Raw genomic sequence first — 25,852 nt, forward strand, 5'->3', positions numbered from 1 at the left:
AATTATAATATTATGAAATTATAAACTTATATAATAAATGATAATATTTTAGTTATAATATAATTAAAAATGACAACTATATCATGTTATACTATAATATAATATATTATTATATAATATTAAATAAATATATTATAATTAACACATTATGTAGTCTACACTATAAGAGATAATAATATTGGAATTATAAGATTATAATAACATTTAATTATATTAATTATTATACTATTATTAATATAATAAACATAATTATATTAATACAATATAATATAATTAATAAGATCATATTATATAAAAAAATAATAATATTAGAATTATTAATGTAATCATAATATTATTTGTAACAATATTACAACTATATTATATTATATCATATTATTGTATTATTATATTATATTATATTATATTTTAATATTATTATATGTTATATAGTAAGATATAATTACGTTATAATATATAATATTAAATAAATATATTATAATTTTTAACTATATTATACATTATATGATATTATTATGTTATTATAATTATATTATATTATAATATTTTTATTATATATATTATATTATATTACATATTATAATATTGTAATCATATAATAATATTAAAGGGTAATTATGAAAAAAAAAAAGAAGAAAAGAGCTTAGAATGACTATTCTTCTTATGTGATTACTATTCCTCCCATGTGATTGAAGAATGATGATTCATTCAAAATAGTTGAATGACCATTCATTTTTTATAAATCCAACTAAACATCACACTTAAATTCAATTCTATTCCTTTTCTTTTCATCCAGCCAAATGCATCCTTAATTAGGAAAGTAGTTTTCCTTGTAGGTTTGAAAATGTCCTAAACAGCGCATAATAAAGATCTTTTAATTTAAGCCTCTATTTTCTTAAAAGTAATATTCTTGTTCTCCCATGAAAAAAGCCAAGAAACTTCCCCAGATAGAGTCTTCTCAATTGTCTTTATACTATGAACTTATCTGCCTACATCACAAGAATATCCCTTGGCCCCAAAACAAGAAGGACCAATGAAGCCAAAACAAAACTACATAAATATAAATAAAAATTAAAATGGCAAAAAAAAAAAAGAAAAAAGGATTCTAACTTCCAATGAACTAAGAAGGCATATATTAGGATTTATTGACGAAGAACATATGCTATGCTTTCATAATACATTGTCTCGTATAATAGATACTACAGACTTTATGTTATAGTTATATTGTGCCGTCTGAAAGGCATATTTTGAGTGCCTTACATAATTTCTGACACAAATTTCCAAATGAGAAACATACATACATACATATATATATATATATATATATATATATATATATATATATTCTCAATGGGATAGTAACTTAAAAGTAAATGGGTTGTTAAGCCATGATTTCCAGCAACTGATTCCCTTCTGAGCAATTAAATCTGATGGCTTCCTATCTGTCACTTGCAGCTGCCTCTGCTTCTTGCATAGCATAAAGTTCCTCACTCCTTGAGACCCTATCTGTGCCAACGGACTTAAAGCTAACAAAGAGATTAAAAAAAAACAAAAATAAATAGAAAATAAATTAATTAACACGAGAAGATGAGCTTTGAACTAAATCTGTTATGAAAACATAGAAGCCGAAATGTCATAAATCTCAAACTAACGAAAACTTGAGTTTTAACAAAACAAATATATTTTTCTTCGGCTAGCTATGTTTGGTAAGAGACAAAAAATAAGAAGGAAAGTAAAAACATGTAACCTCGGTGAGAAAAATAGGGAGAAAGAGGAGGAGGTTTTTCCATCTTCTAATGACTTTATATTTAGAGAGATTAAGGATAATTTATGCTTATACTTTTAAGCAGTAAAAGAAGATAAGCATAAGTTAGAGTTTTTTAATTAGTGTTTAGATAGTGCATGAAAAAATGCTTTTATATTTAAGAAGAGTCTTTTAACCTGTTTGGGTAAAAAAATCAAAAACACTAATTGTTATAAAATGCAATGTAATAAAAAGATATGGATAAGATATTTAATTTGTTGTTCACAAAAAAATGTTAAAAATGTAAATAAAAAAGTTTTTTATGAGTACCAAGGAGATGACTTATTAAAAAAGTGCTTAAAAAGCAAAAAATACTTTAAGATTGTACATCCAAACAGATTTAAAAACGGCTTTTAAACTAAATAAGTCAAAAATTGTTGTTGTTGTTTTTTTTTTTTTTTTTTTTTAAGCCAATCCAAACGGCCTTAAAATTGAGGTTTTTGGAAGAATTAGAAATTGTTTGTCCAATCTATTGCCTTCCCGTTTCTCTTTTAACCCTTTTACTAATCTTATCACTCATTTTTCTCCTTCTATTTTTCCCTCTTACCAGACAAGTTCAAGACTTAACGTCACCAAAATCCCAGATTATCAAGAGGATGCACTAACGAAGTTGAAAACACAAGATCGAAAGGATGAAAAACATGAGTATGGAACAATCAGTAAAATATACAAAATAAATTGTTAATACCCTATTAACAATATCATTGACTGATGGAACCAAATTAAAAGGGGAAAATAAAAAATTGTATTGCGGTATAACAAAACACCTTATCGCTCGATGTGGAACACAACTTTTAATCATTTAATCACATAAGATTTATATATAAAAATATTAAATAATTTGACAAACTTAAATAGAATCAAACATTAAAAGAAACATTTTAACAATAAAGTGTATATATATATATATATATATATATATATATCCCTCCTAATTCTCTTCCTCCTTATCTCTCCTACCAAACAACCCATTTTTCTACTCTCCCACAAAATCTCTTATCTTCTTCCTTTCTTCCACTTCTCACCTCTACCAACAAACACGGCGCATGTAAAAGGCAGAACTGATCAATACACGCAAAAAGGCATCTTCGAAGAGTAAAATCACAGCAAAATCATATAAATATATGTATATTTATATGTGTAGTAGTTTAAACAAAACTTATAATAACGATCATATAAACGAGGGTAAAAGTGAGTCTGTTTTCCGAGAAAGCAAAAAAAAAAGTTAGGAGAAAAGAAAGGGTAAGAGGGAAAGTACCATCAGATCCTGCATTGGCGCAGTAGAGAAGGAAATCATTGGAGTGAGTACCAAGAAGAGGAAGCCTTCCTTCTCTTGCGTATGATCTGAGAGCAGTTTCTATGACTGAACTCACCACATCATCCTCATTCACCACGAATCTCATCGGACCCGCACTTCCAAGAACGTTGACAGTTATCAACAACCTCCTTTTCTCACTATGACTATGACCATGATCACCACCAGTACTGTTGTTGTTGTTCTTGATCTTCTTGTGCTGCTTAATCTGCATTCTTTCCTTGTTTGTATTTTTTTGTGTCTGATTTCAGTACCAACTGTACAAGAGAGTTATTGTCTTATTGATTGTGTACTTGGTCGTTTAAGGGTCGAGACCGAGGCAGCGGCGGTACCAGGTGGTGGAGGAGGTGAAGGACTGCGCGTGTCGGGTACGCGCGGTAGCCCTCCTCTGAGAACTACGGTGGAGAAGAAAGTGCATCTAACAAAGTCCTTAAGGAGATTTCTCCACCGCACTTCCTCAAAGAGGAGACAGAAAGAGAGACTCCACGCGGAAGGAGGGAGATGAGAAGTGTTTGTCTATAAATTAAGTGGAAAGCACAGAATATATATATATATATATATATATGATATATATCTATATATATATATATATATACGTGTATGCATATACATGTATGTATTTATCAGGCTTAAATAGAAATAGAAACCTGCTTTTCAACTTGTACTGCCAACAGCATTGCAAGGCGCTTTCATGAATAGGGAAGAAACACAAAAGACAAAGTGCACCCAAAGCACAAGCCGGGACTTTGAGGAGAAGATAAAAAATTGGTATATTAGGAGAAGTGTTTGCTAAAATCATGAGAAAATTAACATAACATATTAATAAGGGGAATTATTTGGTAAGGTATGAAAAAAGGAAATATATTCTACTACTAGGATATGCTGAAAGAACAAAAAGACGAGATAATTTCAAGTTCATATATACGATTACAATTATATAAATATATAAATATGTATATTACACCAACCAGTCCTAAATGTTTATATATGTAGAAATTTTGCTATCAGCAACATACTTCGTGTTCTTCCAATTTTAATTTGTAAGAATAATTAATCACTGTTATTGAACATCACAATTAATAGAGAATAAACCCTATCTATATATCCCGCTTAATTGAACCCACTCTTTATTGGCATGTGGTGTTGAACACTTTTTTTTTTTTTTTTTTTTCCTTTTTGAATTTGAGCCTCCCTCTATCAAACTTATGAATATATTGCGTCTTATACCATGCAAAAATGTTGACATACATCCTAAGCCTAAGCTTTGTACTCTCATAAGATGGGCCCCGCGGATCACATTGAGATGCTCTGCTATATACAGCTCTTCTATACCATATGAGTAGTTCTATTTTAAAGATATGAGCCTTTCTGCCTAGCAAAACAAGGTTGGCAACTTGGCATGACTGCAAAACAATGGATCATAGTCATTATTCAGCAGATGATTTTTCTAGAAAAACTCTTATGAATTCTCTCTAAATTACTACCCTTCATTGTATGATATTTGTATTATCAAGACAGCCTAATAACCTACGCTGGGATCTTGCTTGATAGGAGAGAAAAGCGTAAAGAGGAAAAGTGATGAGAGAAATAGTGAAAGGATTTTGGTAGCGTTTTGATGTTCTGTCAAAGAGAAGAAAATAGATTGAACGAGTGATTTCAAATCCTTCAAAAAAGGTGGGAAGTGGGGTATATATTTGTTGTTATTTAATAAAGTTAAGATATTTGACGTGTTAAAATAATAACATTTCTTGATCACTTTAGTACAAAACGTTGAGCTGAGAACGAATAATAACAAAATTTTACCCCGAATTGTACCTTAATAACAATTATAACTTGCCAATAATTTGTCGAGCTGTACAATTCATAAACAAAGGACATTATTTGTAGTTTCTACATATTAGAACAGACATATTAATACATTTAAATGTTGAAGCTGAGAACGAATATTTGTAACTTAGCATAATGACAAAATACATATTAGTCATACTCGTAATCGTATGATGAAATTGTATGTTTTAAAATATCAAATGATAGATTTTGGCCGGTTCGACCTATTTGGATAAAATTATTCAAAGTGGGTGAGAATATTGCATTATTATTGTGCTTACATTTGTCGTAAAGTAAGTGTTGCGCTTACACGTCAGATGAAAGTAGTAAGTTTTGTAATTTGCATCTCAAACAAATATTCCGTTCTTTAAAAAAAAAATAATAATAAAAATAAAAATCTATAGTTTTATAAGAATATGACAACGACAGCCAGGAGCTCAATCAGCCTCAAGTTTGGGATTTTATTATTATTATTATTATTTTTATAAAGAAGCCAGCCTCAAGTTATATCTAAAGTCTTATTCAAGTAATATCACCTACCCTGAATTTAAAAACAGAAACAATAAACTTTCAGGTTGAAGTTTCTTGTGAGGTGGTTGTCATTTAATAATTAACATTAATTAACAAAGAAAAATATAGTAACGTTGAAATCGCTTAAATAATCCAACCAATCATGTTTCTGTTACAATTTCCTGTACGCTAAAATGATGGATCTTTTTAACTTAACCTAATTCTGATTGAATTTTAAAATGGATTACTTGTACGAAAAGGAGAAGGGGTTGGAATAGGAAAAGGAAAATATGTGGGGTAGCTTTTGTTTTTTGAAATGATGAAACTTTGTGGGTGGTTCAGAATTCACCATTATGAGGAAGATTACACTAGAAAAATGTCTGTTGCAAATGATATAAAATCCTCAAAATCTTATGATCAATATTATAGAAACTGCAGTGTTGCATTGCATGCTTTCAAGTTGAGATTCAACCTAAATAAAATAAGGACATGATAATGGAATTGTTTAATTGTTAATTAGAAACAGCTCTTCTGAACGACAAGAGTCGTTAGGCTGTCCCATACAGTGTATCAAAAAATTAAGCCGCGTTATTACATCATAGATTAAGAACCCTAATGAGCATGCTTAAGAAATAGAAATATTCTTACGCCGACAGCTCTTTCAAACGCAGAGAGTCGTTAACGCTATCCGGTTTACAACTACCATATCGATTACGCACACAAAAAGCATGGCTAAGAATCATATGTATTGTCAGAAAAATGTTGGATACTCTTGAAAGTAGTATTTGTTGCATATTATTATATACACATGACCAAAACTAGACTCCAAAGAGTTTTACTCGACAATTAACAAGTTATTCTGCATTAACCCTTCACCAACAGTTGGGAATTCTGGGGACAGTTGCCACTCTCCATCCACCAAGAACTTGATTTCATACCTTCACAGATTAAAAGGTTTCGTCAGACAGGAAATGAGGAAAATAGTACGTGAAGGATGAGAAGATGCATGTATAGTATAATAACCCAAACTAAAGTTACCTTCCAGGTCTCAATGGTAATGTTGTTGAGAACTTGGTGTAAGAACCTGTATATTCTGGTGACAAAGACTCTCCTTGACTCCAGCCGTCGAATGTGCCCATGACTTGGACACTCTGATACCACAACACACAAATTAGCGTTGCTAAAAGTTGTGCTCCTGAAAACCTAGCTAGATTTTAAGTCAAAAAGGTTCCAAATCATACATGGAGCGAAAGCAAAAAAACATATTTTAGAGCTTTTAGATTTTCTGATCCCGAAGTTGAGACTCACAGTATTTCGCGCTCTGAAATAAGTGGATTAAAGTGATTAACATTTGACAGAAAAATATGTACATTTACTGGTGACTTCACATGACATTAGTTAGTCGATTCACTCTGGAATTCTCTACGGCCTTTTTTGAAAGTAAAATGCTAGCTAAAACAAACAAGAGTTTTTGCCTTGGACCTTTGTGAAAAATAACTAAAAATTCATCCGTTCTACCTATGAATATAAAGCAAGCTGGTTGATGCATGAAGAGGCTAAAAAATGGTTCAGTTTCTTACATCCCGAGGTAGCTTTTAACTGTTTACCAACTTTAGTGTTACTCTAGTATAGGCATCCACTATAAAAGTTTTGAGTTCGATTTAAGTTAGCTCAAAAGCCACCACAGTGCGTTTGGAATTAGTTTTAAAATGATTTTATTTTCAATAAAAAGTAAAAATGAGATTGTTTTGAGAATCATTCTGAGACCGATTCTGAAATTGCGTTTAGTTGGTTTTTTAAGAGATTATTTTGAGTATAATAAAAAAGTGAAATCGTGTTTATTAATTAATATATTATAATATTGTTGATAAGTACTAAAAAATAAAAACAGAAAAGTGAAAACAACTTTAAACTGTTTTCTAATTCCTTCACAAAAACCATTCCTACTGTTTTCGTTTTCAAAACATTTGCTAAACAAACGTCGTTTCGTTTTCGTTTTCGTTTTCAAAACATTTGCTAAACAAACGTCGTTTCGTTTTCATTTTCATTTTTTACTTCTCGAAATATGTGAAAACCGTTTTCAAAAACGGTTCTAAACACGCACTTCATATCTCAGGTCAGGGGATCCATCCAACACCTCGTTAATAAATCCACCCTCAACCAATTCGAATAGAGGGCTCAACACATCTATCTAAGATCTAAGTATATTATATAGTTCAACCACTGTTAGGAAGTGTAGTATGTTAGGCGTGGCTTTAATTAAGCCTGTTAGCTTGTTTTGGGTATTGGGCCAAGGCATTTGAGTAGTGAGAGATACTTGACAGGCTTTTGTAATCTCCTTTGGTTATAGTGGAATTTTTTCACCGTTTCTTGTTCGTGGATGTAGTCCAAAAGCTGAACTCCATTAAATCCTCGCGTCTCTTAGATTTTATAGTTATTCATATTTTGTCTTGAATCCGTTTAATTTGCCATTTGGTACAACATAGCAATCCATCTTACACGGACAACAATTCACTAATATGACTGGAAAACACCAGATATCGACTTACCTCGGCTACGCCATACCAGAATAAGGGAACCTCCTTAGACTGTGCAACTTCAACATCCTTTGTCTGCTCCTTCAATTTCTCAAGTACAGCTTCAAAATTTTTTTTTTTTTCGGGGGGGGGGGGGGGGAAGAAAAGTGCATCTGTTAGCCACTATAAGAAAAGCTCCTGAAAGTTTAACTATTGTTTAAAAGAAAAGAAGAAAAAAGAAGAAAAAAGAAAAAAAGAATTCAAGAACTAACACAACAAAGAAGAAATAAATCCAACACATAAAACCAGACGCTAAAGTTACAGAATTATAAACCCAAGTTCAATGATGCCACTCTCATTGCACCAATATAATCAAGAATCATGTAACTTTGTAACTATTTTAGTTTAGTTTTTATGGTGAGATATGAGGTGTAGCTGAGATCACTATAGTAAAAGATATCATTGGACAGCAACATGATTATACCTTCAAGCCGGGAAAGAAGGTGTGATTGAATATATTTTCCATTGATCTTTCTTGAACCTTCTGGAATGGCAGATTTAGCTATTTCCTTTGCTAGTTTTACCAATGCCTGCTCATAAAAATCATGACATCAAATGTTTTAACAAAATTCTACGATGTGCTGCCCGAAAACGCTCATCTCTTAAGCCATATTTCCAGAAGTCCAATGGATAGTTATAATTTCTAAATAAGAGAGAGGAATTTAGATTATCGATGCTTCAGAAACAAAGTAGAATACAAAATGTTAAACCAAAGTAAATTACGTTGGAGTTAAATCATATAACTGGCTTCTGGAATCTTTTGAACACTAAATAATGTAGAATGTCTAATAGATACCTTGGCCTATTGAAGAATAGGGCTTATAAGTTAGGCAGGTTTCAAACAGTTGGGAAGAATTGGAACTTTTCCTCATAGTCCGGTATGCTTGCTAGGACTTTACAATCCGCAATTCAACATGTAACGACATTTGCAGGTTCCAAAACATGACTGACTTCAGAAACAAGAAAGCCTTACACCCGTAGAGTATAAAAACAAGTTCCTTCTCAAGAACTGAGAAGCCAACATGTGCCTAAAATGGTTGACACTTCAGGGAGAACCAAGCCTCTTGAGTTTTGAAACCATGAAAACAAATTAACACGGACGAATTTGACAAAATTCAATAGTTTTGCGAGAGATAGAGATAAGTTGGTTTCAGTAAAGTAGACGCCTGAAAGTTTGTTGCCATTGGCACCACCACCCAGACCCTCTATATGTTACAAACTACAATAACCGTTGGCTACTTGCACAGGATTCTTTCTGCACAAGCAGCCATTTTCAAGTTTACCATTCCAGAGAATTATACAAAAGCGTTTGAGCGGCTAAAAATGTTTTATCAAGAAATAATGATAGCCTAATTCTGAATGTCCATTAACTTCTCTTTCATGGAATTTTCTCCTGACTAATAAATTATAAGGGCTGATAATCTGATCTCACACAATTCATCAGAAAATTATGCGGAATGCACTAGTTCCTGTAATGTTGAACAATGCTCAAATTACAGCATGCCCGTGCTAGAAAAAACTTTATAGACAGGCAGGGAAAAACAAGCATGAAACATTGACACTGATTTTAAAATTATGATAGGTTCCTGCCCAGATTTCCAGTTATCACAGCCAATATTGGGATAAATCCAACGTTAACAAGTTTTATTGATAATTTCTAATCTTCCCTCTCAATCGAGAGAAGTTCTTTCTTACACGATTAAACCAAATAGCAAGAAAAAAAGAAGAAAAACTAGCAAACAGAATGGCAGAAAATGGAACGTGGAGAATTCGAGGTTCTCCGTCCTCCAATGGTCCAGAATTCTTCCAAATATCTCGACCCCCTTCCCAAGGCTCTTCCTCGGCTCAAATACTCCCCGCACTCCCTTCACGTAACCAACTTGCCACGCTGGCACTTCCTTCACGTTGCCTCGCTGGAAATACTTTCAGTATTTCCACCTTCCTCCCCTCTTCTCAGCATATTACCCTTTGGGCCCCTTTTCCTAGAGTAAACCAATCTAATAGGTGGCCTAACATTACCCCACCCCAAACCACCACCACCCACCCAACCACCCGTGGACTCCCAATCGGGCAGGTCCTGCCACTTGATGAGAACCTCCGGTTCCTCACGTCCACCTACCACCACCACACGAGAGTCTAACCCTTCTGCCGGTTGCACACACAACTCCAAGTCATCGGACAACTGCCCGGGAAGAGGCTGCACCTGCGTCATGTGACCCTTGAAGGGCTTCAGCTGAGACACGTGGAAAATAGGGTGAAGGCGCGCCTCGGCCGGCAATTTCAAGCGATAAGCCACTGGTCCAATCCTGTCCAAGATCTCAAATGGCCCATAAAACCGTGGGGCAAGCTTCTCGTTAACCCGGCGAGCAAGTGTCCTAAGCCGATAAGGCCGGAGCTTAAGTAAAACCAAATCTCCCCCCTCAAAATCCAGCCCCCGGCGATGCGAATCAGCGAACTTCTTCATGCGTTGTTGAGCTAACAACAGGTGAGATTTTAGGAGATCCAACATCTCATTCCTTAGGGCCAGCTGAGCTTCCACTGCCTCTACAATGCCCGGGGAGTCAGAAAAATGGAACAAGGCAGGGGGATCGCGGCCATAGACAATTCGAAAAGGAGTGAACTTGGTGGATGCATTGAAGGTAGTGTTGAACCAGTATTCGGCCCACGGAATAAAGGTCGACCATTGTCGAGGCTTGTCGCCCGCAAAGCACCGCAGATACGTCTCCAAGCACCGGTTGACGACCTCGGTTTGGCCATCGGTCTGCGGGTGGTACGCCGAACTGGCACACAACTTAGTTCCCTGTAATTTGAAGAGCTCACGCCAAAATCCGAACAGGTGAGATTTTAGGAGATCCAACATCTCATTCCTTAGGGCCAGCTGAGCTTCCACTGCCTCTACAATGCCCGGGGAGTCAGAAAAACGAAACAAGGCAGGGGGATCGCGGCCATAGACAATTCGAAAAGGAGTGAACTTGGTGGATGCATTGAAGGTAGTGTTGAACCAGTATTCGGCCCGCGGAATAAAGGTCGACCATTGTCGAGGCTTGTCGCCCGCAAAGCACCGCAGATACGTCTCCAAGCACCGGTTGACGACCTCGGTTTGGCCATCGGTCTGCGGGTGGTACGCCGAACTGGCACACAACTTAGTTCCCTGTAATTTGAAGAGCTCACGCCAAAATCCGCTCATGAAAATTGCATCCCTATCGCTCACAATGGATCTCGGAATTCCATGGAGTTTGACGATAGAAGAGATGAATAGGCTAGCCACCTGCTTAGCCGAGAAGGGGTGGGCCAAGGGGCAGAAGTGAGCGTATTTTGAGAGGCGATCAACCACCACGAACACGGTATCGAAACCGTTAGACTTTGGAAGGCCTCCGATGAAGTCCATTGACAAATCTTCCCAAACCTGATTCGGGATGGGTAAGGGCTGCAGTAGCCCGGCGGGAGACAAGGCATCCGTTTTGTCCCTTTGACCCTTGCCCCATGCAGCCACATAGTCCCTGATCCGACGCTTCATTCCCCTCCAAAAAACCAGGGCGGACAGCCGTTTGTAGGTGCGCAGGAACCCCGAATGTCCGCCGATTACCGAATCATGAAATTCTTGGAATAGCCGGGGTATCCAGGGGGAATTTTCGGACAGCACTAACCTGTCTTTGTAAAACAGCAAGCCATTCTTTAATGCATAAGCCTCCATTACCTCCCCTGTCTCGAGCTTGGTTATCACGGAGGCCAATTCAGGTTTGGCCCGCTGTTCCCGCCGGATAGCAGAGAAATCCCATGTGTGCGGGATTGACAAAGCCGAGCACGAAACCTCATTCCAGTCTCCACGGCGGGACAGCGCGTCCGCCACCCGGTTGGCAGCCCCAAGCTTATACTGCACCTCGAAGTCATACCCAAGCAACTTGTAGATCCACCTTAGTTGCTCCGGGGGAAGTTGGCGCTGGCCCATCAAGAAGCGCAAGCTCTGCTGGTCCGTCCGAAGTATGAAGTGGCGCCCCAATACATAGTGCCGCCATTTTTGGACCGCGAGCACCAATCCCATGAGCCCTCGCTCATAAACCGACTTCAACTGGGACGTAGGGGACAGGGCCTTGCTAAAGAAGGCGATTGGCCTGCCATCTTGCATCAAAACCGCGCCCAGCCCCACCCCCGAAGCATCGGATTCTATCACAAAGGTCTTTGAGAAATCCGGCATAGCCAACACCGGCAAATGGGTCATGGCTGCCTTCAAATCTTCAAAAGCGCGAGCCGCCTCGTTGGTCCACACAAATCCTTGTTTCTTGAGGAGCTCTGTTAAGGGCCGAGCGAGGATCCCATACCCCTTTACGAAGCGGCGATAGTACCCGGTGAGCCCCAAGAAGCCTCGCACCTCCCGGGCACTTGTCAACGGGGGCCAAGACTCGATGGCCTGCACCTTAGAGGGGTCCGCAGCCACTCCTTGACCCGAGATGAGGTGGCCGAGATATTCCAATTGGGGTTGGCCAAAACTGCATTTTTCCTTGTTAGCATATAGCTTTTCCTGCCGCAGAACCCCTAGAACGGTGGTCAAATGGCGGCGATGCTCCTCCCACGTGCGGCTGTATACAAGGATGTCGTCAAAAAATACAAGGACGAATTTTCGAAGGTGGGGGCGAAAAATCCGGTTCATGAGGGCCTGGAAAGTGGCCGGGGCATTGGTGAGGCCAAAGGGCATTACGAGGAATTCGTAATGGCCCTCATGTGTGCGGAAGGCTGTTTTCTCCACGTCTGCCTCATGCACTCGGATTTGATGATATCCGGCCCGTAAGTCCAATTTGGAGAACACCATTGCCCCGTGAAGCTCGTCCAATAGCTCGTCAATCAAGGGTATAGGAAACTTATCGGGGATGGTCACTTGGTTCAAGGCACGGTAGTCCACGCAAAAACGCCAGCTACCATCCTTTTTCTTAACGAGAAGTACTGGGCTCGAGTATGGGCTGTTACTCGGCCTAATGATGCCGGCCGCCATCATGTCCGACACCAATCGTTCTATTTCCCCCTTTTGGACCTGCGGATATCGGTAGGGGCGCACGTTAGGGGGATCCGCCCCTTCGCGCAATAAGATCCGATGATCCCGCCCTCAGCATGGGGGCAGCCCCGAGGGGCTATCGAACACTTCCTCAAAGATCCCCAGGACCTCTTGCACCTCCCCTGGAATTTCTTTCTTTTTTTCCGTGCCTTGTAGTGCCAACTCACAGACCTCCACCAACAGACCTGCCTTGTGCAGGGGCAGAGTTCGAATTAATGAACTCATCTTCACCGGGGCATAACATAGGCTAGGGTCCCCTCGCCAATTTACCCATGTCGGACCTGCTCTAAATTTCATTGAGAACTTCGACCAATCGGCTCGTACCTCTCCCAGGGTACTCAGCCATGTAACCCCTAGGACTAAGTCAGCTCCCCCTAGTTCGAACGAAAAAAAATCCTCCTCTACTTGGTGTCCCTGAATCCACACTCGGACTCTCCTACAGACCCCGGTCTGTTTGAAACTCAACCCGTTACCCACAAGGATATTGTGGCTTACCGTTTGGTCGATCGGGAGTTGCAGCTCCGCCACCACCGCCGCGGAAATGAAGCTGTGCGTGGCGCCACTGTCCACCAGCACCACCACCTCCCGCTCCCCGATGTGGCCCCGTAACTTCATTGTGTTGGAGGAAGACACCCCACGAATGGAGTTGAGGGATAGGTCCACCCTCTCGGAGGCTTCCTCGACGTTCTTTTCCTCGTTGGTGGAGGTACTCCGGTCCGCCCCGCAGTCACCATCCGAGGATTCCTCTTCCTCCGCCATAATCAACACCTGGAGCTGGCGGTTTTTGCAACGGTGGCCGGGACCAAATTTCTCGTCGCACTTGAAACAGAGGCCCCGTGCCCGCCGGAATTGTGTCTCCTCTTCCGTCAATCGCCGGAACGTTGTGGGTTCTCCCGTGGCTGGGTTTGTTCCGGTCCCCGATCCCGTCCGTCCCCCATGGGTCCCTGTCATGGTCTCCGTTTTGGATCGAAGGGTGCTCTCGGAAGGGAAAGAAAAATTTGGGCCCTCTTGTGACCCACCCGGCCTACTCCACGCCTCAGCCCTAGGCGCCCGGCCCATCCGGTAGCACCTGACCCGGTCCGCTGCTTCATTACGGGCCTTCACTTGTTGGGCCAGGTCCATCATGTCGTAGAGACTGTTGGGCAGGTGCATCTTCAACTCGGCCTTGATGTCCTCTCTGAGCCCGTGGAGAAATGCTCCCCTGAAAATCGCATCGGGGACCCCTCTCATTTGGGCGGCCGTGGCTTCAAATTCATCCCGGAAGTCCGCCACGGTACTCTTCTGCCGGAGAGCCATGAGCTGTTCCGCCGGGTCCCCTTCCCCCATCTGTCCGAACCGACGCAGCACCGCCGCTCTCAGGTCCCTCCAGGACCTAAACGGGTCCTGAGTGTCCGCCCACTGGAACCAACCCAGGGCTCGCCCCTCCATACAGACCGACGCTACTACCACCCTCTCTTCCTCCTCCACCTCATTGACGGCGAAATACCGGTCCGCCCGGAATACCCACCCTTGCGGATCTGCACCGGTGAACAAAGGCATTTCCAACCTTCGTCCCCGATGTTCCACCCGCCCCCTGTGATGCGGTGGTGACTCCGGCCTAAGATCGCGCCCAAACCTCCTGTGCTCGTCCTCACGAAACGGCGGCGGAGGAGTCGCGGGTCGTGGATGGGCAGCCTGTCGTCGTGGCGCTTGAAATCGAGCCGGTCCCGCGTCGAAGCGCGGTGGTGGGTCCATCGGGTTCCGCGGAAGCAAATCCGCCTGTCGGAGAAAATTGTTCTCCAGCCGTTGCAGCACCCCCTGCACCTCTCCCAGTTGCGCACCGATCGCCGTCACGTTGTCTTGGAGCTGGGGAATGGGTTCTGTTAACCGTTCTACCAACTGGAGAGCCTCAAAATATGTGTCCAGCCTCCGTTCCAACCGCACTGTTTCTTCCTCCGGAACTCGTTCGCCAGCCGCCTCTGCCATGGATCGTTAGGCTCTGATACCAAACTGATAGGTTCCTGCCCAGATTTCCAGTTATCACAGCCAATATTGGGATAAATCCAACGTTAACAAGTTTTATTGATAATTTCTAATCTTCCCTCTCAATCGAGAGAAGTTCTTTCTTACACGATTAAACCAAATAGCAAGAAAAAAAGAAGAAAAACTAGCAAACAGAATGGCAGAAAATGGAACGTGGAGAATTCGAGGTTCTCCGTCCTCCAATGGTCCAGAATTCTTCCAAATATCTCGACCCCCTTCCCAAGGCTCTTCCTCGGCTCAAATACTCCCCGCACTCCCTTCACGTAACCAACTTGCCACGCTGGCACTTCCTTCACGTTGCCTCGCTGGAAATACTTTCAGTATTTCCACCTTCCTCCCCTCTTCTCAGCATATTACCCTTTGGGACCCTTTTCCTAGAGTAAACCAATCTAATAGGTGGCCTAACAAATTACTCATCTGATAGCAATATAATTATGCGGCACATTATAAGATGACAAAAAGTTGTGTATGTTGGAACCTGAATTTCAAGTTCCATGACAGCAAGTTCACTTTTAAAGTCAACCAAGGCTTCCTCCTTCATGTGCAACTGCAGAGATGAGAAATAAGAAAATGATTTCAGTCATAAGCGCTTTTTTTTTTTTTTTGCAGTAAATCTTGATAGCTACTATGCCACACTAGTAATAATCATATAGTTTTAATTTTTTCTTTTACTAGATTTATTCTCCTGGATGTATTTTCCAATCAGTAAGGTTATACATGGTGGTAAAGAACTTCAATTGAACAGGATAAACCTTAAAGGTAATAGAACCATACAAGTGGCATGGCCACTAAGAACAGAAGGGTTATGACATTAGATCTTTCTTAGAAGAACAAGTTTATGCCATAAAGCTGTGGAAACTTTCAAGCACACGTCTAGTAAATAGCTTAAGCAGATATAGTCATGTATATAATGTTCTCTTGCTCTATAGAGTCTCGACATATAAAGGTCTCAATTCTATTGCTTTACAGTAAATAGATCGTCATCTCATATGCATGGTAACGCCAAAAAAAGTAAATAGATTATGAAGATAAGATTATGTTTTCTGTTGTTCACATTCAAGTCTTTTTTTCCTGTTTAATAATAGTGTCATCTGGGATGTTGAATCTACAGTTTCTCCTCTGGCGCAAGAAAAAACCAAACAAATAAAACATAGAAACAAAAAGAAAACTTGCAAATCATAAATTTTGGTCGTTACTGATGATATATATAACATTACTATTCAATCAATTTAACAATGAACTATTTTTAACAGAATTCGCCTCAATATTACCATAGAATGTGAGAAGAAAAAAGTCAGCGGCATGAATTAAATACCTGCCGTTTGAGAAACCTGTTTTGTTGATTAGCTTCACTTAGTTTTCTAAGAAGGTTTGCTCGTTCAGAGTCTGCCAGCAGAGCCTTCAGCTGAGATGAAGTTTGAACATAAGTTAGTCAAAACCGTTGAGAGAATGATAATACATCCTTTTCAATTGACAAGAAGATAATTGTTGTTTAATTTAAAACGATAAGAACAAATTGAGTGACAAAGTCCATGCCTCATCACTGCTTAAGGGTTTAGAAAGAAGCTCCTCTGGTGATTCCTGTGATGACTCTTCAGCATTAGGATTATCTTCCGACCCTGTTGATGATGACTCCTCCAAATTAACCGATGTGCAATGCGCTCTCCAAGAACTAGAACTCACAGGATGCTTCCCAATAGAAGCTTGAAGCTGCATCAACCTGTGGCAGCCCGTCTTTGAATTCCTCAAAGTCATATTGTGTGGAGATTGGTGATAACTTTCCCCACCAAATGTTCTTGTATTCCATGAAAAACATGGTAATTGTTTTACCAGACAACACCTATCCAATTATGAAAGCAGCAAAGAATAATAATCTGAGTGATGCAGAAAAAGGAAATAGAAACAGTGTACAAGCATATCAAGCAAAACTAATGCTTCCAATCATTGTCGAACCAGAAACACAGGAAGGAAATCCTTAATAAACAAAGAGATACACTGTCTCCCTGACATTATCTAGGTTCCCTACCCTCTATCATTATCCATATAACCTTATTTTCGATTTTTTTTAAAAAAAGTATTAAAATAATAGTGATATGGTATAACATCAGTTGAAACTAATAAGAAGCAAAATGAAAATACATTAGATTGAGTTGGCAACATTTTCTACTTTGAGTAAGAAAAAGGCTTATTTTTGCATTAAATGTAGAGGTAAAAAGGACCCACCTGACTGAGCCCATCTCCATCTTGAAAAATTATCCTGCAAAAGGAGTGGGGAAAAAGAAAATATGGTTTCAGAACACTCTCTCATTTAGAGAACAAAGGAACAAGTTCTTGATTAAGCTACTCAACAGCGTAAGACCAATTAGTTACATAATTGGAATCAAATAAAATAAATAAATAAATAAAATTAACGAACAGTAATCAAAACTTTCTCCTCTGCGTGAATAACAAGAATTTTTGCTGAAAGAAGCTGATATGCTAATGAATGTGTAAAAGTTGTAAAGAAGATGAATTGTGAAGGACAAAGCATCAAACCCAGTAAGATTTGAACTCAGAACAGAGAAAAGTGAAGCAAAATCTTTAACCAAGAATTAAACATAAGATTGCATTTGCTGGGTACCTGGAAATCGAAGAGGTAATGATGAAAGAGTCGTTCGTCCTTGGTTGATGTTGAGTTGTTGTGTTCTTCAGTTCTTGATATTCGAGTTTGGCGCTGTTAATTGTAAATGGGGGTCACAATGAGAGTTCATGTAGATACAAATTACTATTATAAAGTTTTTTTTTTTTTTTTTTTTAACTTTGTCTCTTGACTTTGGGTCCTATTTTTTTTTCTTTATTTACTTCTTTAGTCTTTTACTTAATTTTATCATTTTTATAGTTTAATCTTAATCTTATTATCTTAGTCCCTTTATTTTATATTTGAGTTCATTTACTATTTATGTAGACACAAATTACTATTCAAATTTTAGTAAAGTTATTTTGTAAATTTGTGCATTTTGTCCTCTTGTGTTTTTTCTTTTACTTTTTTAACTTTTGTCCCTTGATTTTTGATCAACTTCTTTCTTAATTTGCTTCTTCAGTATTTTATTTTTATTTTTCCTATCTCCTTTACTTACACTTTGTTTGGTAAGATGGAAAGAAAATATAAGGAAAAATGAAACTATAATGCATAGAAAATTAGAAGGATAAAAAAAAATTTGATTTTTTTTGAACTTGTTTGGTGTGATAGGAAAGAAAGAAAATGAATCTACTCTCCCTTATTTGGTATTAGAAGTGAAACTAAAGAAATGAAAAAATTATTATTAGTGTAATTACTTTTTTACCTAAATATTTTTTTATTAATATTCTTTTCTAATAAAAGTATAAATAATACAATATTCAACATTAAATTAACTCAAAAAATTCATGTAACTTATACATATATTCTATCTATATTATGTATATATACACACATATGTATAGTTCAACTTATATAGCATTAGTGCAACAGTTATTTTTTTAACGTTTAAATACAATAAAAGAGTAGCTAGCTACAATTTAAATACAACAACTTGTTGAAGGTTCAAATACAACAAAAAAGTGACTAGTATATACTATGCATCCACTATTGTAAAGTAATCGAAATTTCTCACAAAAGTATTAGTTTGTATGGTCATGTATATTTTCCAATATTCACCTGCAGTCAAGTATCAACAAAAATTATGTGTGATCAGCTAAGTACCATGTAGATATATTTACCAAAAGGGTTCAAGTATCAACACAAATTATGTGTGATCAACTAAGTACCATGTAGATATATTTACCAAAAGGGTTATAAACTAGTGTGACTACTAAACTTCTAAACCATATGATTTCAGTCTTCATTGTTCTACATCATTTTCAAGAGCAACTCTTAGCGATGATGACTTGGAACTGCAAAGAAAACTCACTTTTGTGATGCACTTTTGATTAAAAATAGAAAATATTCCAATTGAAGATTATCAGGAACTCCAATGTTCATTACTTCAGCATAAATTTCTTCTTCGAAATAGATACGTGGTTGTGCTTTTTCAGATTGCCCTCTTTAATTACATCAGCCACAACACTCATATCAGAGTGAAGCATTCCAATATGCTTGTCAAGTGAATCAATCATGGAAGCTTTTCTTTTTACACCTTTGGATGCATTTATAACTTGAGAATTAATGGCTCAACAGTGAAGCATCTTCTTACTTATTTTCTTATTTCCATTTTAAATTTGTCATTTGCTAGTGCCATGCCATCCTCTCATACTCACAACAAAATCTCATTAAAATTCAAGTGAAGCATCCACGCGTGCAAAGCACGCCGTTTTTAACTAGTAAAGAAGATAAGGTTGTGTGATATGAATATGATGGTTCACTTCACTGTTCGTGATCGTGATCCAACGACAAACAAGAATTTGGAAATTGTAGTTAGTAAAATGAACTCTTATTCGGAATCACAATTCACAAACAAAAGAAATTGTCCCCAATTATTGATTTATAAGTAATTTTTTATTTGAAAAAAAATATTATTAAGAGTGTAAAATAAGTTTATTAACTAAAAGCTTAATATTTATTATGTATACTGCTTGAAATGAGAATCCTTCTGAATGTTATATTTTTATCCTTATTTTAAAGTTCAGTTTTTATTTTAATCTTTTTAAATTTATTTTAACCATAATTTGTCACTTTTATTAGAAAAGTCTAATAATTACAATTTTATGGTTTGAATTACACCTTAATATCTCGTTTATAAAGTGAATATATTAAAATCTAGGTCTTGGTCAAATCATGTGCTTCGATATTATTAAGAAAACAAATGATTTAAATGAAAACAAATCAAATTTAAAAAAAAAAAAAAAAAGCTACTTAGAGGGTACATATGAGAAGGAAAAAATATGTTTAAGCAAAGTCACATTTGAGAAAAAAACTATTTCGATGGTGTCCACAACATATACATATAAGTCACATTTAGTAAAATAAGTTTTCAGAAGATTGTTTGAAAAAATAAAAATTATTGTAGACATATTTGAGAAAAATTAACACTGTATAATTATTACAAATTAGAAGAATAAAATATATTTTAAAATAGATTTATTGTTTTAAAGTTGTAAAGAAAAAAATAAAAAGAAAACGAATAAAAAAGTGATAAAACACATTGTAAAAAAGGAACATGTCCTATAGCAAAAGCAAGGTGAGAGAGAGAGAGAGAGAGAGAGAGAGAGAGAGAGAGAGAGAGAGAGAGAGAGAGAGAGAGAGAGAAAAAAAAAAAGAAAAGAAAGAAAAGGGGAGAGAGAGAGAGAGAGAGAGAGAATCAGAACACACACAAAAAAAAAAATAGTGAGACCAAGTTATTGAATAGTGCCCAATTGAAACCTCCTTTATAATATAGTTATATATTCTAGATAAAACGCAAACACGGATAAGAAAAATGTACATAATTTGGAGTTTTGTAGGAGCGAATTTCGTAATTTACTAATTTATCAAATTTTATTTCAGGGAAATTTGGATGAATAATACTATAGACAACAACTCAAATCTCAATTTTTGTAACTTCAACAATTTTCTCTATTTATTATTACTATTATTATTATGCTATTTATTCCCAAACACAAATTACCTGACTATTTTGTCCAGTTGTCAAACCAGGCCTTATGCATTGGGCTTCCACGTACATAGGACAATAGATGGTACTGCACGACGCAATATTAAACGGGCTAGCCCAATATTTTTGGACACAAAGCTAGATAAGAGCATGAGGTTGGGTATGATAATCAGCACGTTAAACTGTGATTAATTTACTTTAATAAGTTAATTTACCTTTTAGAATAAAAAATTGCTCATTTGGTCTCCAAACTCGTTGGTTGTAACTAAAAAAGTGCGAAAGGACCAAAATGTTTGACGTCCATTCTAATTTCTTACAATTCTTTATCACGTGAGAAGCACGTGATATTAACTTAGCATGATTGTTTTTCCCTACTGGTGCTTCTGCGAAAAGAGCCATAAAGGAATGTGTAATTCTTAAACATGGAAGAGAAGTTTGTAAGTAATGACAGGACAAGGATTAGGGAAAAATGTAAGTGGAAAAGCACCGGGCTTTCGAATTGAATGAACAACGGACGTGTGGTCTTAAATCCAAGTCCGAATCAAGATGTTTGCATTTTTAATGAGGTGTTCAAAATTTGACTCGGGGACGACAAGAAAAAAATGATAGAAAATCGAACTCCAAATTAAGTAGTACGCCAAATAAAAAAATAAAAAAATAAAAAATAAATTTAAATGGGCAAACTAAAGTGAGTGCCCACAGCTCAAGCAAGAAAAACAAAAACATTATTATCATGCCCTTAAATTTTAGAATCATTTTCAATTTAATCTCTAAATTTTAAAAACTCTCACTTTTTCTTTTAAATTTTGAATTATTCATACTTAATTTCTTTTATTATAATTTATATTAAAAACAATTAAAAAATATATATAATGCAATCACTTGTCTTTCTGTTTAAATATCTATTAAAAAAAAAACAGATAACAGCAGCAGCGTACCCATAACGCCAAACAATAATGAACAAGAATTAAGAATGCAAGAATAAATAGCACCAATAAGGCCAAACAATAATAAACAAGAATTAAGAATGCAAGAATAAATAGCGAAAAAAAAAAAAAGGAAATGAGAGTAGAAGCTCGGAGAAGCTTCCATCAAGCTGGCTAAACAAAATTCCAAGCGCATGAGGCGGCTGGGTCAATTTTCTGTATTACGAAAGGAGATCTTAATTAGCCACCAATGAAGCTTCTTAGCTCAAAACAATCAAACAGAAAAAGACAAAAACAGGATTAAGTGGAGTAACCATCGCGGCGCGTGATCCATGTGATCTAATTTGTAAAACCGCACGTCGTTACGCAATCAATATTGAACATTTGACAATTGACATAGAAAGTGATAAAAAAACAATATATATATATATATATATATATATATTTGTTGTATTTTAAGCTGCAGTTCTTTTGTGGCGTCTATAAATAAATAAGGAAATAAGACACAGAGCGTTAAGCCACAAAACCCAACTGTAGTCTGTACTTGTATATCCTTCCACCAACAAAAATAAAGGAAGGAAGGAAAAAAGAAAAACCTCAAAAGCATATAAATCATCATAGGGTATAAATCTGTTGTACTCTAAAAACTTCTATTCTATTATTGTTATCCCAGGCCTGACTTTTATCGGTAAAATTTGAAAAAGATTCGAGTATTGGTATTAATGGAGAACTGGTTGGGACTTCTTAGAATTCATGTGCAGAGAGGAGTGAATCTTGCTATCCGAGACTCCATAAGCAGTGATCCTTATGTTGTTGTCAGGATGGGCAAGCAGGTAATTAACAAACTACTTTTTTGGAATTTTCATTCTTGGACAAACTTCTTTTTTTTTTTTTTTTTTGGATTCTGGGTTTCATGTGGTTTATCTTTCAGTAATTGTAGTGATTCTGGGTTTCGAATTTTGATCTCAATGCTCAAGATTTTGGTCTTAGTCCCTACTAAATTATTTTCCTTGGCTAAAATAATCTTTATGCTTTTTGGTAGAGGAGTAATCAGCCAGGGAAAAGGAATCTTAATTTTTTTTAATTTTTTTAAATTTTTTTCTTTAATTACTCGGATAACAATTACTTGCTTCTTCTTTTCACAGTTTCACTGATGTTTTTCTGAAACCGTTTATTTGTATATCCTGCAGAAGTTGAAGACTCGTGTCGTGAAGAGGAACGTGAATCCAGAGTGGAATGATTTTCTCACGCTTTCCGTCACTGATCCAAATACTCCAGTTAAGCTGGTAAATAAACATTATTTTATTCCTCGATCATGCTTTTCAATTTTCATATTTGGCAAACAGTTTGTAAATGACACCAAAATTTTGTACATGTATTGGCAGTTTGTGTATGACAAGGACACTTTCAGTTTTGACGACAAAATGGGAGACGCAGAATTTGAGATTGGCCCGTTTTTCAAGGCAGTGAAAATGGGTTTGCAATTGCAGGGCTTACCAGATGGAACCATAATCTCAAAAGTGGAAGCCAACAGGCAAAACTGCGTTGCTGAGGAGAGCAAGATTTTGGTCTCAAATGACAAAGTTGTTCAGAACATGGTTTTGAGGCTGAGGAATGTCGAGTGTGGTGAAGTTGAGCTTCAGTTGCAATGGATTGATGTTCCCACCTCAAAGGCCTTGCAGAACAATTAGTATAGACAAAGTAGAAAAAGAGTATTTGAGTTTAAGAGAATGTTCTTTAAAACTTGAGTCCTATTCTCGTTTTGTAATAGATATATACAAGAATGTTCTTTTGTTCTTGAAAACTTTACATGCATCTTCTCGAAGAAACAAGAAGGATGTCCAACAATCATGTTTATTTAATTAAATAATTTTGTTTATGAACTGCTTTGTGGTTGGAATTATTCCCAACAAGCACAACAGCAACACAAGCTAAGCTGTCTCCAGGGTTGTCAAGATTGAGAAAGCAGCGTTGTGGCGGATTAAGCATTAAAAAATGGTTGTGTTATACCAAACAATGAAACTTTTCCAAAACAATTATCAGCTACACTAGGATTAGGCCAAAGCCTATAAACCTATGTTTTATGCATAACAATGCTTGATGTAAAAAAACATGTTGTTCCTTAAAAATAGGAAAAAAAAAAAAGAAAAAAGCAAAAGAGGATGCGGTAAGTACATTTAAGCAACTGTTGTACAAAAAATATGTATATATAAATAAGAGAGTTTCTCTGGTAAAATAAAAAGAATAACCACTAATAGTTCTCTATTTTAAGCTGTCAATCTATATCAAAAAAATTTGACATATTTTTTTAATTTGAAATGATTTTAACCAATTAAAAATTGATACTATCAATAGGTCTAACCTATCAGAGAAATTCTCTACAAATAAAATAAAAGGATTTTATTTCTCCTAGCTAATTACCTCCATCTTTCACTAATAGGCCAAGTTTTATTAAATTAAGAAAAATGTCGTGTTTAGAAATAGTTAATCAATGATATGATAAGTTGTGATTTTTCACTAATTAATAAAAACGACTAGGCGGTGAATTACTAATAGGCCAATTTGAATAAATGATTAACCAATTTCATATAATAATTTACTGGTCCATAAATGATAATTCTCTGATTAATCAATAGTAGACCAATATATCAGTCATTGGCGTATTATTGATTAACCATTGTAAGAGAAGAAAGGTCATTAACCGAAAAAACAATTCGGCTATTAATTAAAAAAGAGCGACCAAAACCCGTCATCTACCTAATTTGAATAACAGATTTTATGTGATTTGTTAATGATACATTTTACAAATACTCTTGGACTATATACCTAGTTAAATATGTCCCTAGATTTTATTATAAGGCCATTTCATACCCTAAACTATGTGAGCTAGTTCAAAATATCCCCTTAGTTTATAATACTAACAACATAGCGACGTAACACTACTTATAATTTTATAAATATATCTAGAACTAGTGATTTTAAGTTAATTTGTCCTCTCAGTTTGTGTAAATTTACCCTCTAATTTTTTTGACAACTAAGAAGAAAGTTGACACAAAATTAATAATTTAAGAGGAATTTATGTTATTTTTTTACATGGTACATAATTCAAGAATATTGATGAAATTAATCCGATTTGTAAAACATATAATTGTCAGAGATATTATGTCCTCTCAAAAACATGAGTAAAAAGATGCATTTCACTAAAATACATGTTGCACCCGTTTAGTTTACTAATTCGAGTGTTTAATTCGAATTGAGATATGATTTTATGTAAGAGCTTTTTACTGTAACAAAATAGTTAGATGTGACTGTTTTTTAGAGCTTTTTACTGTAACAAAACTCAAATCGATAAAATGAACGAGGCTGTTGTATTTCTCTTATTTATTTATCATGTAAATAAATTATCAGTGCTGAAACTTTGGACGGGCCGCCCGTGACCACCGAAAAGTCTGAATTTTTGCCCAATGACCAAACCCGATCTGCCCGAAAATTCAGGCTGCCAGACCCGACCCGAAAATTCCCATGGACGGGCTTCGGGCAGAGGAAGCCTGCCCGTGCCCGGTCGGGCTGCCCGATGCCCGACCGGCTGCCCGAAATTTTTTTTTTATATTATATTTTTATGTTGTTGAAATAAGTATTTGTATAATTACAATGTGTAATTGTGTATATTACAATTTGAAATATGAAATGAACACACGACACGAACGAACTATATAAAAAAAAATTACTTCTTCATTGATTTTTAAATTTGTAATTCATGATTGCCTCATTAAAAACCTTACCAAGAAAAACCCAATTGGGATAAAAACTTGGTAAGGAAAAAAGAGTGCAATCATTGTGGGACGAATTACAAATTTGATGAACTTACAAAGTCTATACAAGATTACAAATTACAATAAACACTATACAAATTAGAAATTACAAAGTAAATAAATATTTACAAAGAAATTATCAAGATGAAGCAGAAGGATCATCTTGAAAATTAAAAGTTAATCTATTAAATTCGTCGATCCATTATTGGTTTGCCGGTGAGATTGTATCGTGTAAGCGTTGGTTGGAACGGTCCCAATCCTTGATGCACACCAAAGCTTCAACAATATCCTGCTTCAATGCGTTTCTCCATTCTTCAAGTATTCGGCCGGTTGTACTGAATGCTTGTTCGGCTGCAACGGTGGAGACCGGGATTGAAAAAATATCCATTGCCAGTCGTGTTAGGATC

General features: G+C 36.6%; 3 protein-coding genes across 4 annotated transcripts; 1 reads left to right on the plus strand and 2 right to left on the minus strand.

Moving 5' to 3' along the window:
- Nucleotides 1–1,347: 1,347 nt before the first annotated feature.
- Nucleotides 1,348–3,621, minus strand: LOC21409828. The gene is made up of 2 exons (XM_010110704.2): nt 3,063–3,621; nt 1,348–1,526 (listed from the first exon to the last, which is right to left on the minus strand). Exons 1-2 carry the CDS (start codon nt 3,331–3,333, stop codon nt 1,348–1,350), a joined length of 450 nt encoding a protein of 149 aa, XP_010109006.1. The 5' UTR covers nt 3,334–3,621.
- Nucleotides 3,622–6,000: 2,379 nt separating this feature from the next.
- Nucleotides 6,001–17,862, minus strand: LOC21409829 (protein PTST, chloroplastic). Of its 2 annotated transcripts, XM_024173799.1 has the most exons (9): nt 17,722–17,862; nt 17,325–17,358; nt 16,638–16,941; nt 16,417–16,506; nt 15,580–15,648; nt 8,457–8,562; nt 8,006–8,094; nt 6,495–6,607; nt 6,001–6,394 (listed from the first exon to the last, which is right to left on the minus strand). In XM_024173799.1, exons 2-9 carry the CDS (start codon nt 17,342–17,344, stop codon nt 6,292–6,294), a joined length of 894 nt encoding a protein of 297 aa, XP_024029567.1. In that variant the 5' UTR covers nt 17,345–17,358; nt 17,722–17,862; the 3' UTR covers nt 6,001–6,291. The 2 variants fall into 2 exon arrangements, with proteins under 2 accessions (XP_024029567.1, XP_024029568.1); XM_024173800.1 differs by lacking the exons at nt 6,001–6,394; nt 6,495–6,607 and adding an exon at nt 6,650–6,777.
- A 4,473-nt stretch (nt 17,863–22,335) lies between these two features.
- LOC21409830 (protein C2-DOMAIN ABA-RELATED 1) lies at nt 22,336–23,614 on the plus strand. The gene is made up of 3 exons (XM_010110706.2): nt 22,336–22,466; nt 22,824–22,919; nt 23,019–23,614. Exons 1-3 carry the CDS (start codon nt 22,356–22,358, stop codon nt 23,322–23,324), a joined length of 513 nt encoding a protein of 170 aa, XP_010109008.1. The 5' UTR covers nt 22,336–22,355; the 3' UTR covers nt 23,325–23,614.
- The last annotated feature ends 2,238 nt before the right edge of the window (nt 23,615–25,852 follow it).

This window comes from Morus notabilis, unplaced genomic scaffold (assembly GCF_000414095.1).
Source record: "Morus notabilis unplaced genomic scaffold, ASM41409v2 Scaffold518, whole genome shotgun sequence".
In the NCBI taxonomy this organism is placed as follows: domain Eukaryota; kingdom Viridiplantae; phylum Streptophyta; class Magnoliopsida; order Rosales; family Moraceae; genus Morus; species Morus notabilis.

What these genes read in the sequence shown, in the direction of transcription:
- LOC21409830 (XM_010110706.2), top strand. Translation starts at nt 22,356, where the DNA reads ATGGAGAACTGGTTGGGACTTCTTAGAATTCATGTGCAGAGAGGAGTG. An exon ending in TTGTCAGGATGGGCAAGCAG is followed by an intron (nt 22,467 to 22,823) that starts GTAATTAACAAA and finishes TATATCCTGCAG; the next exon opens with AAGTTGAAGACTCGTGTCGT. An exon ending in CAAATACTCCAGTTAAGCTG is followed by an intron (nt 22,920 to 23,018) that starts GTAAATAAACAT and finishes ATGTATTGGCAG; the next exon opens with TTTGTGTATGACAAGGACAC.
- LOC21409828 (XM_010110704.2), bottom strand. Translation starts at nt 3,333, where the DNA reads ATGCAGATTAAGCAGCACAAGAAGATCAAGAACAACAACAACAGTACT. An exon ending in CGCCAATGCAGGATCTGATG is followed by an intron (nt 1,527 to 3,062) that starts GTACTTTCCCTC and finishes TCTCTTTGTTAG; the next exon opens with CTTTAAGTCCGTTGGCACAG.
- LOC21409829 (XM_024173799.1), bottom strand. Translation starts at nt 17,344, where the DNA reads ATGGAGATGGGCTCAGTCAG. An exon ending in ATGGAGATGGGCTCAGTCAG is followed by an intron (nt 16,942 to 17,324) that starts GTGGGTCCTTTT and finishes ATAATTGGATAG; the next exon opens with GTGTTGTCTGGTAAAACAAT. An exon ending in TTACCATTGAGACCTGGAAG is followed by an intron (nt 6,395 to 6,494) that starts GTAACTTTAGTT and finishes TAATCTGTGAAG; the next exon opens with GTATGAAATCAAGTTCTTGG.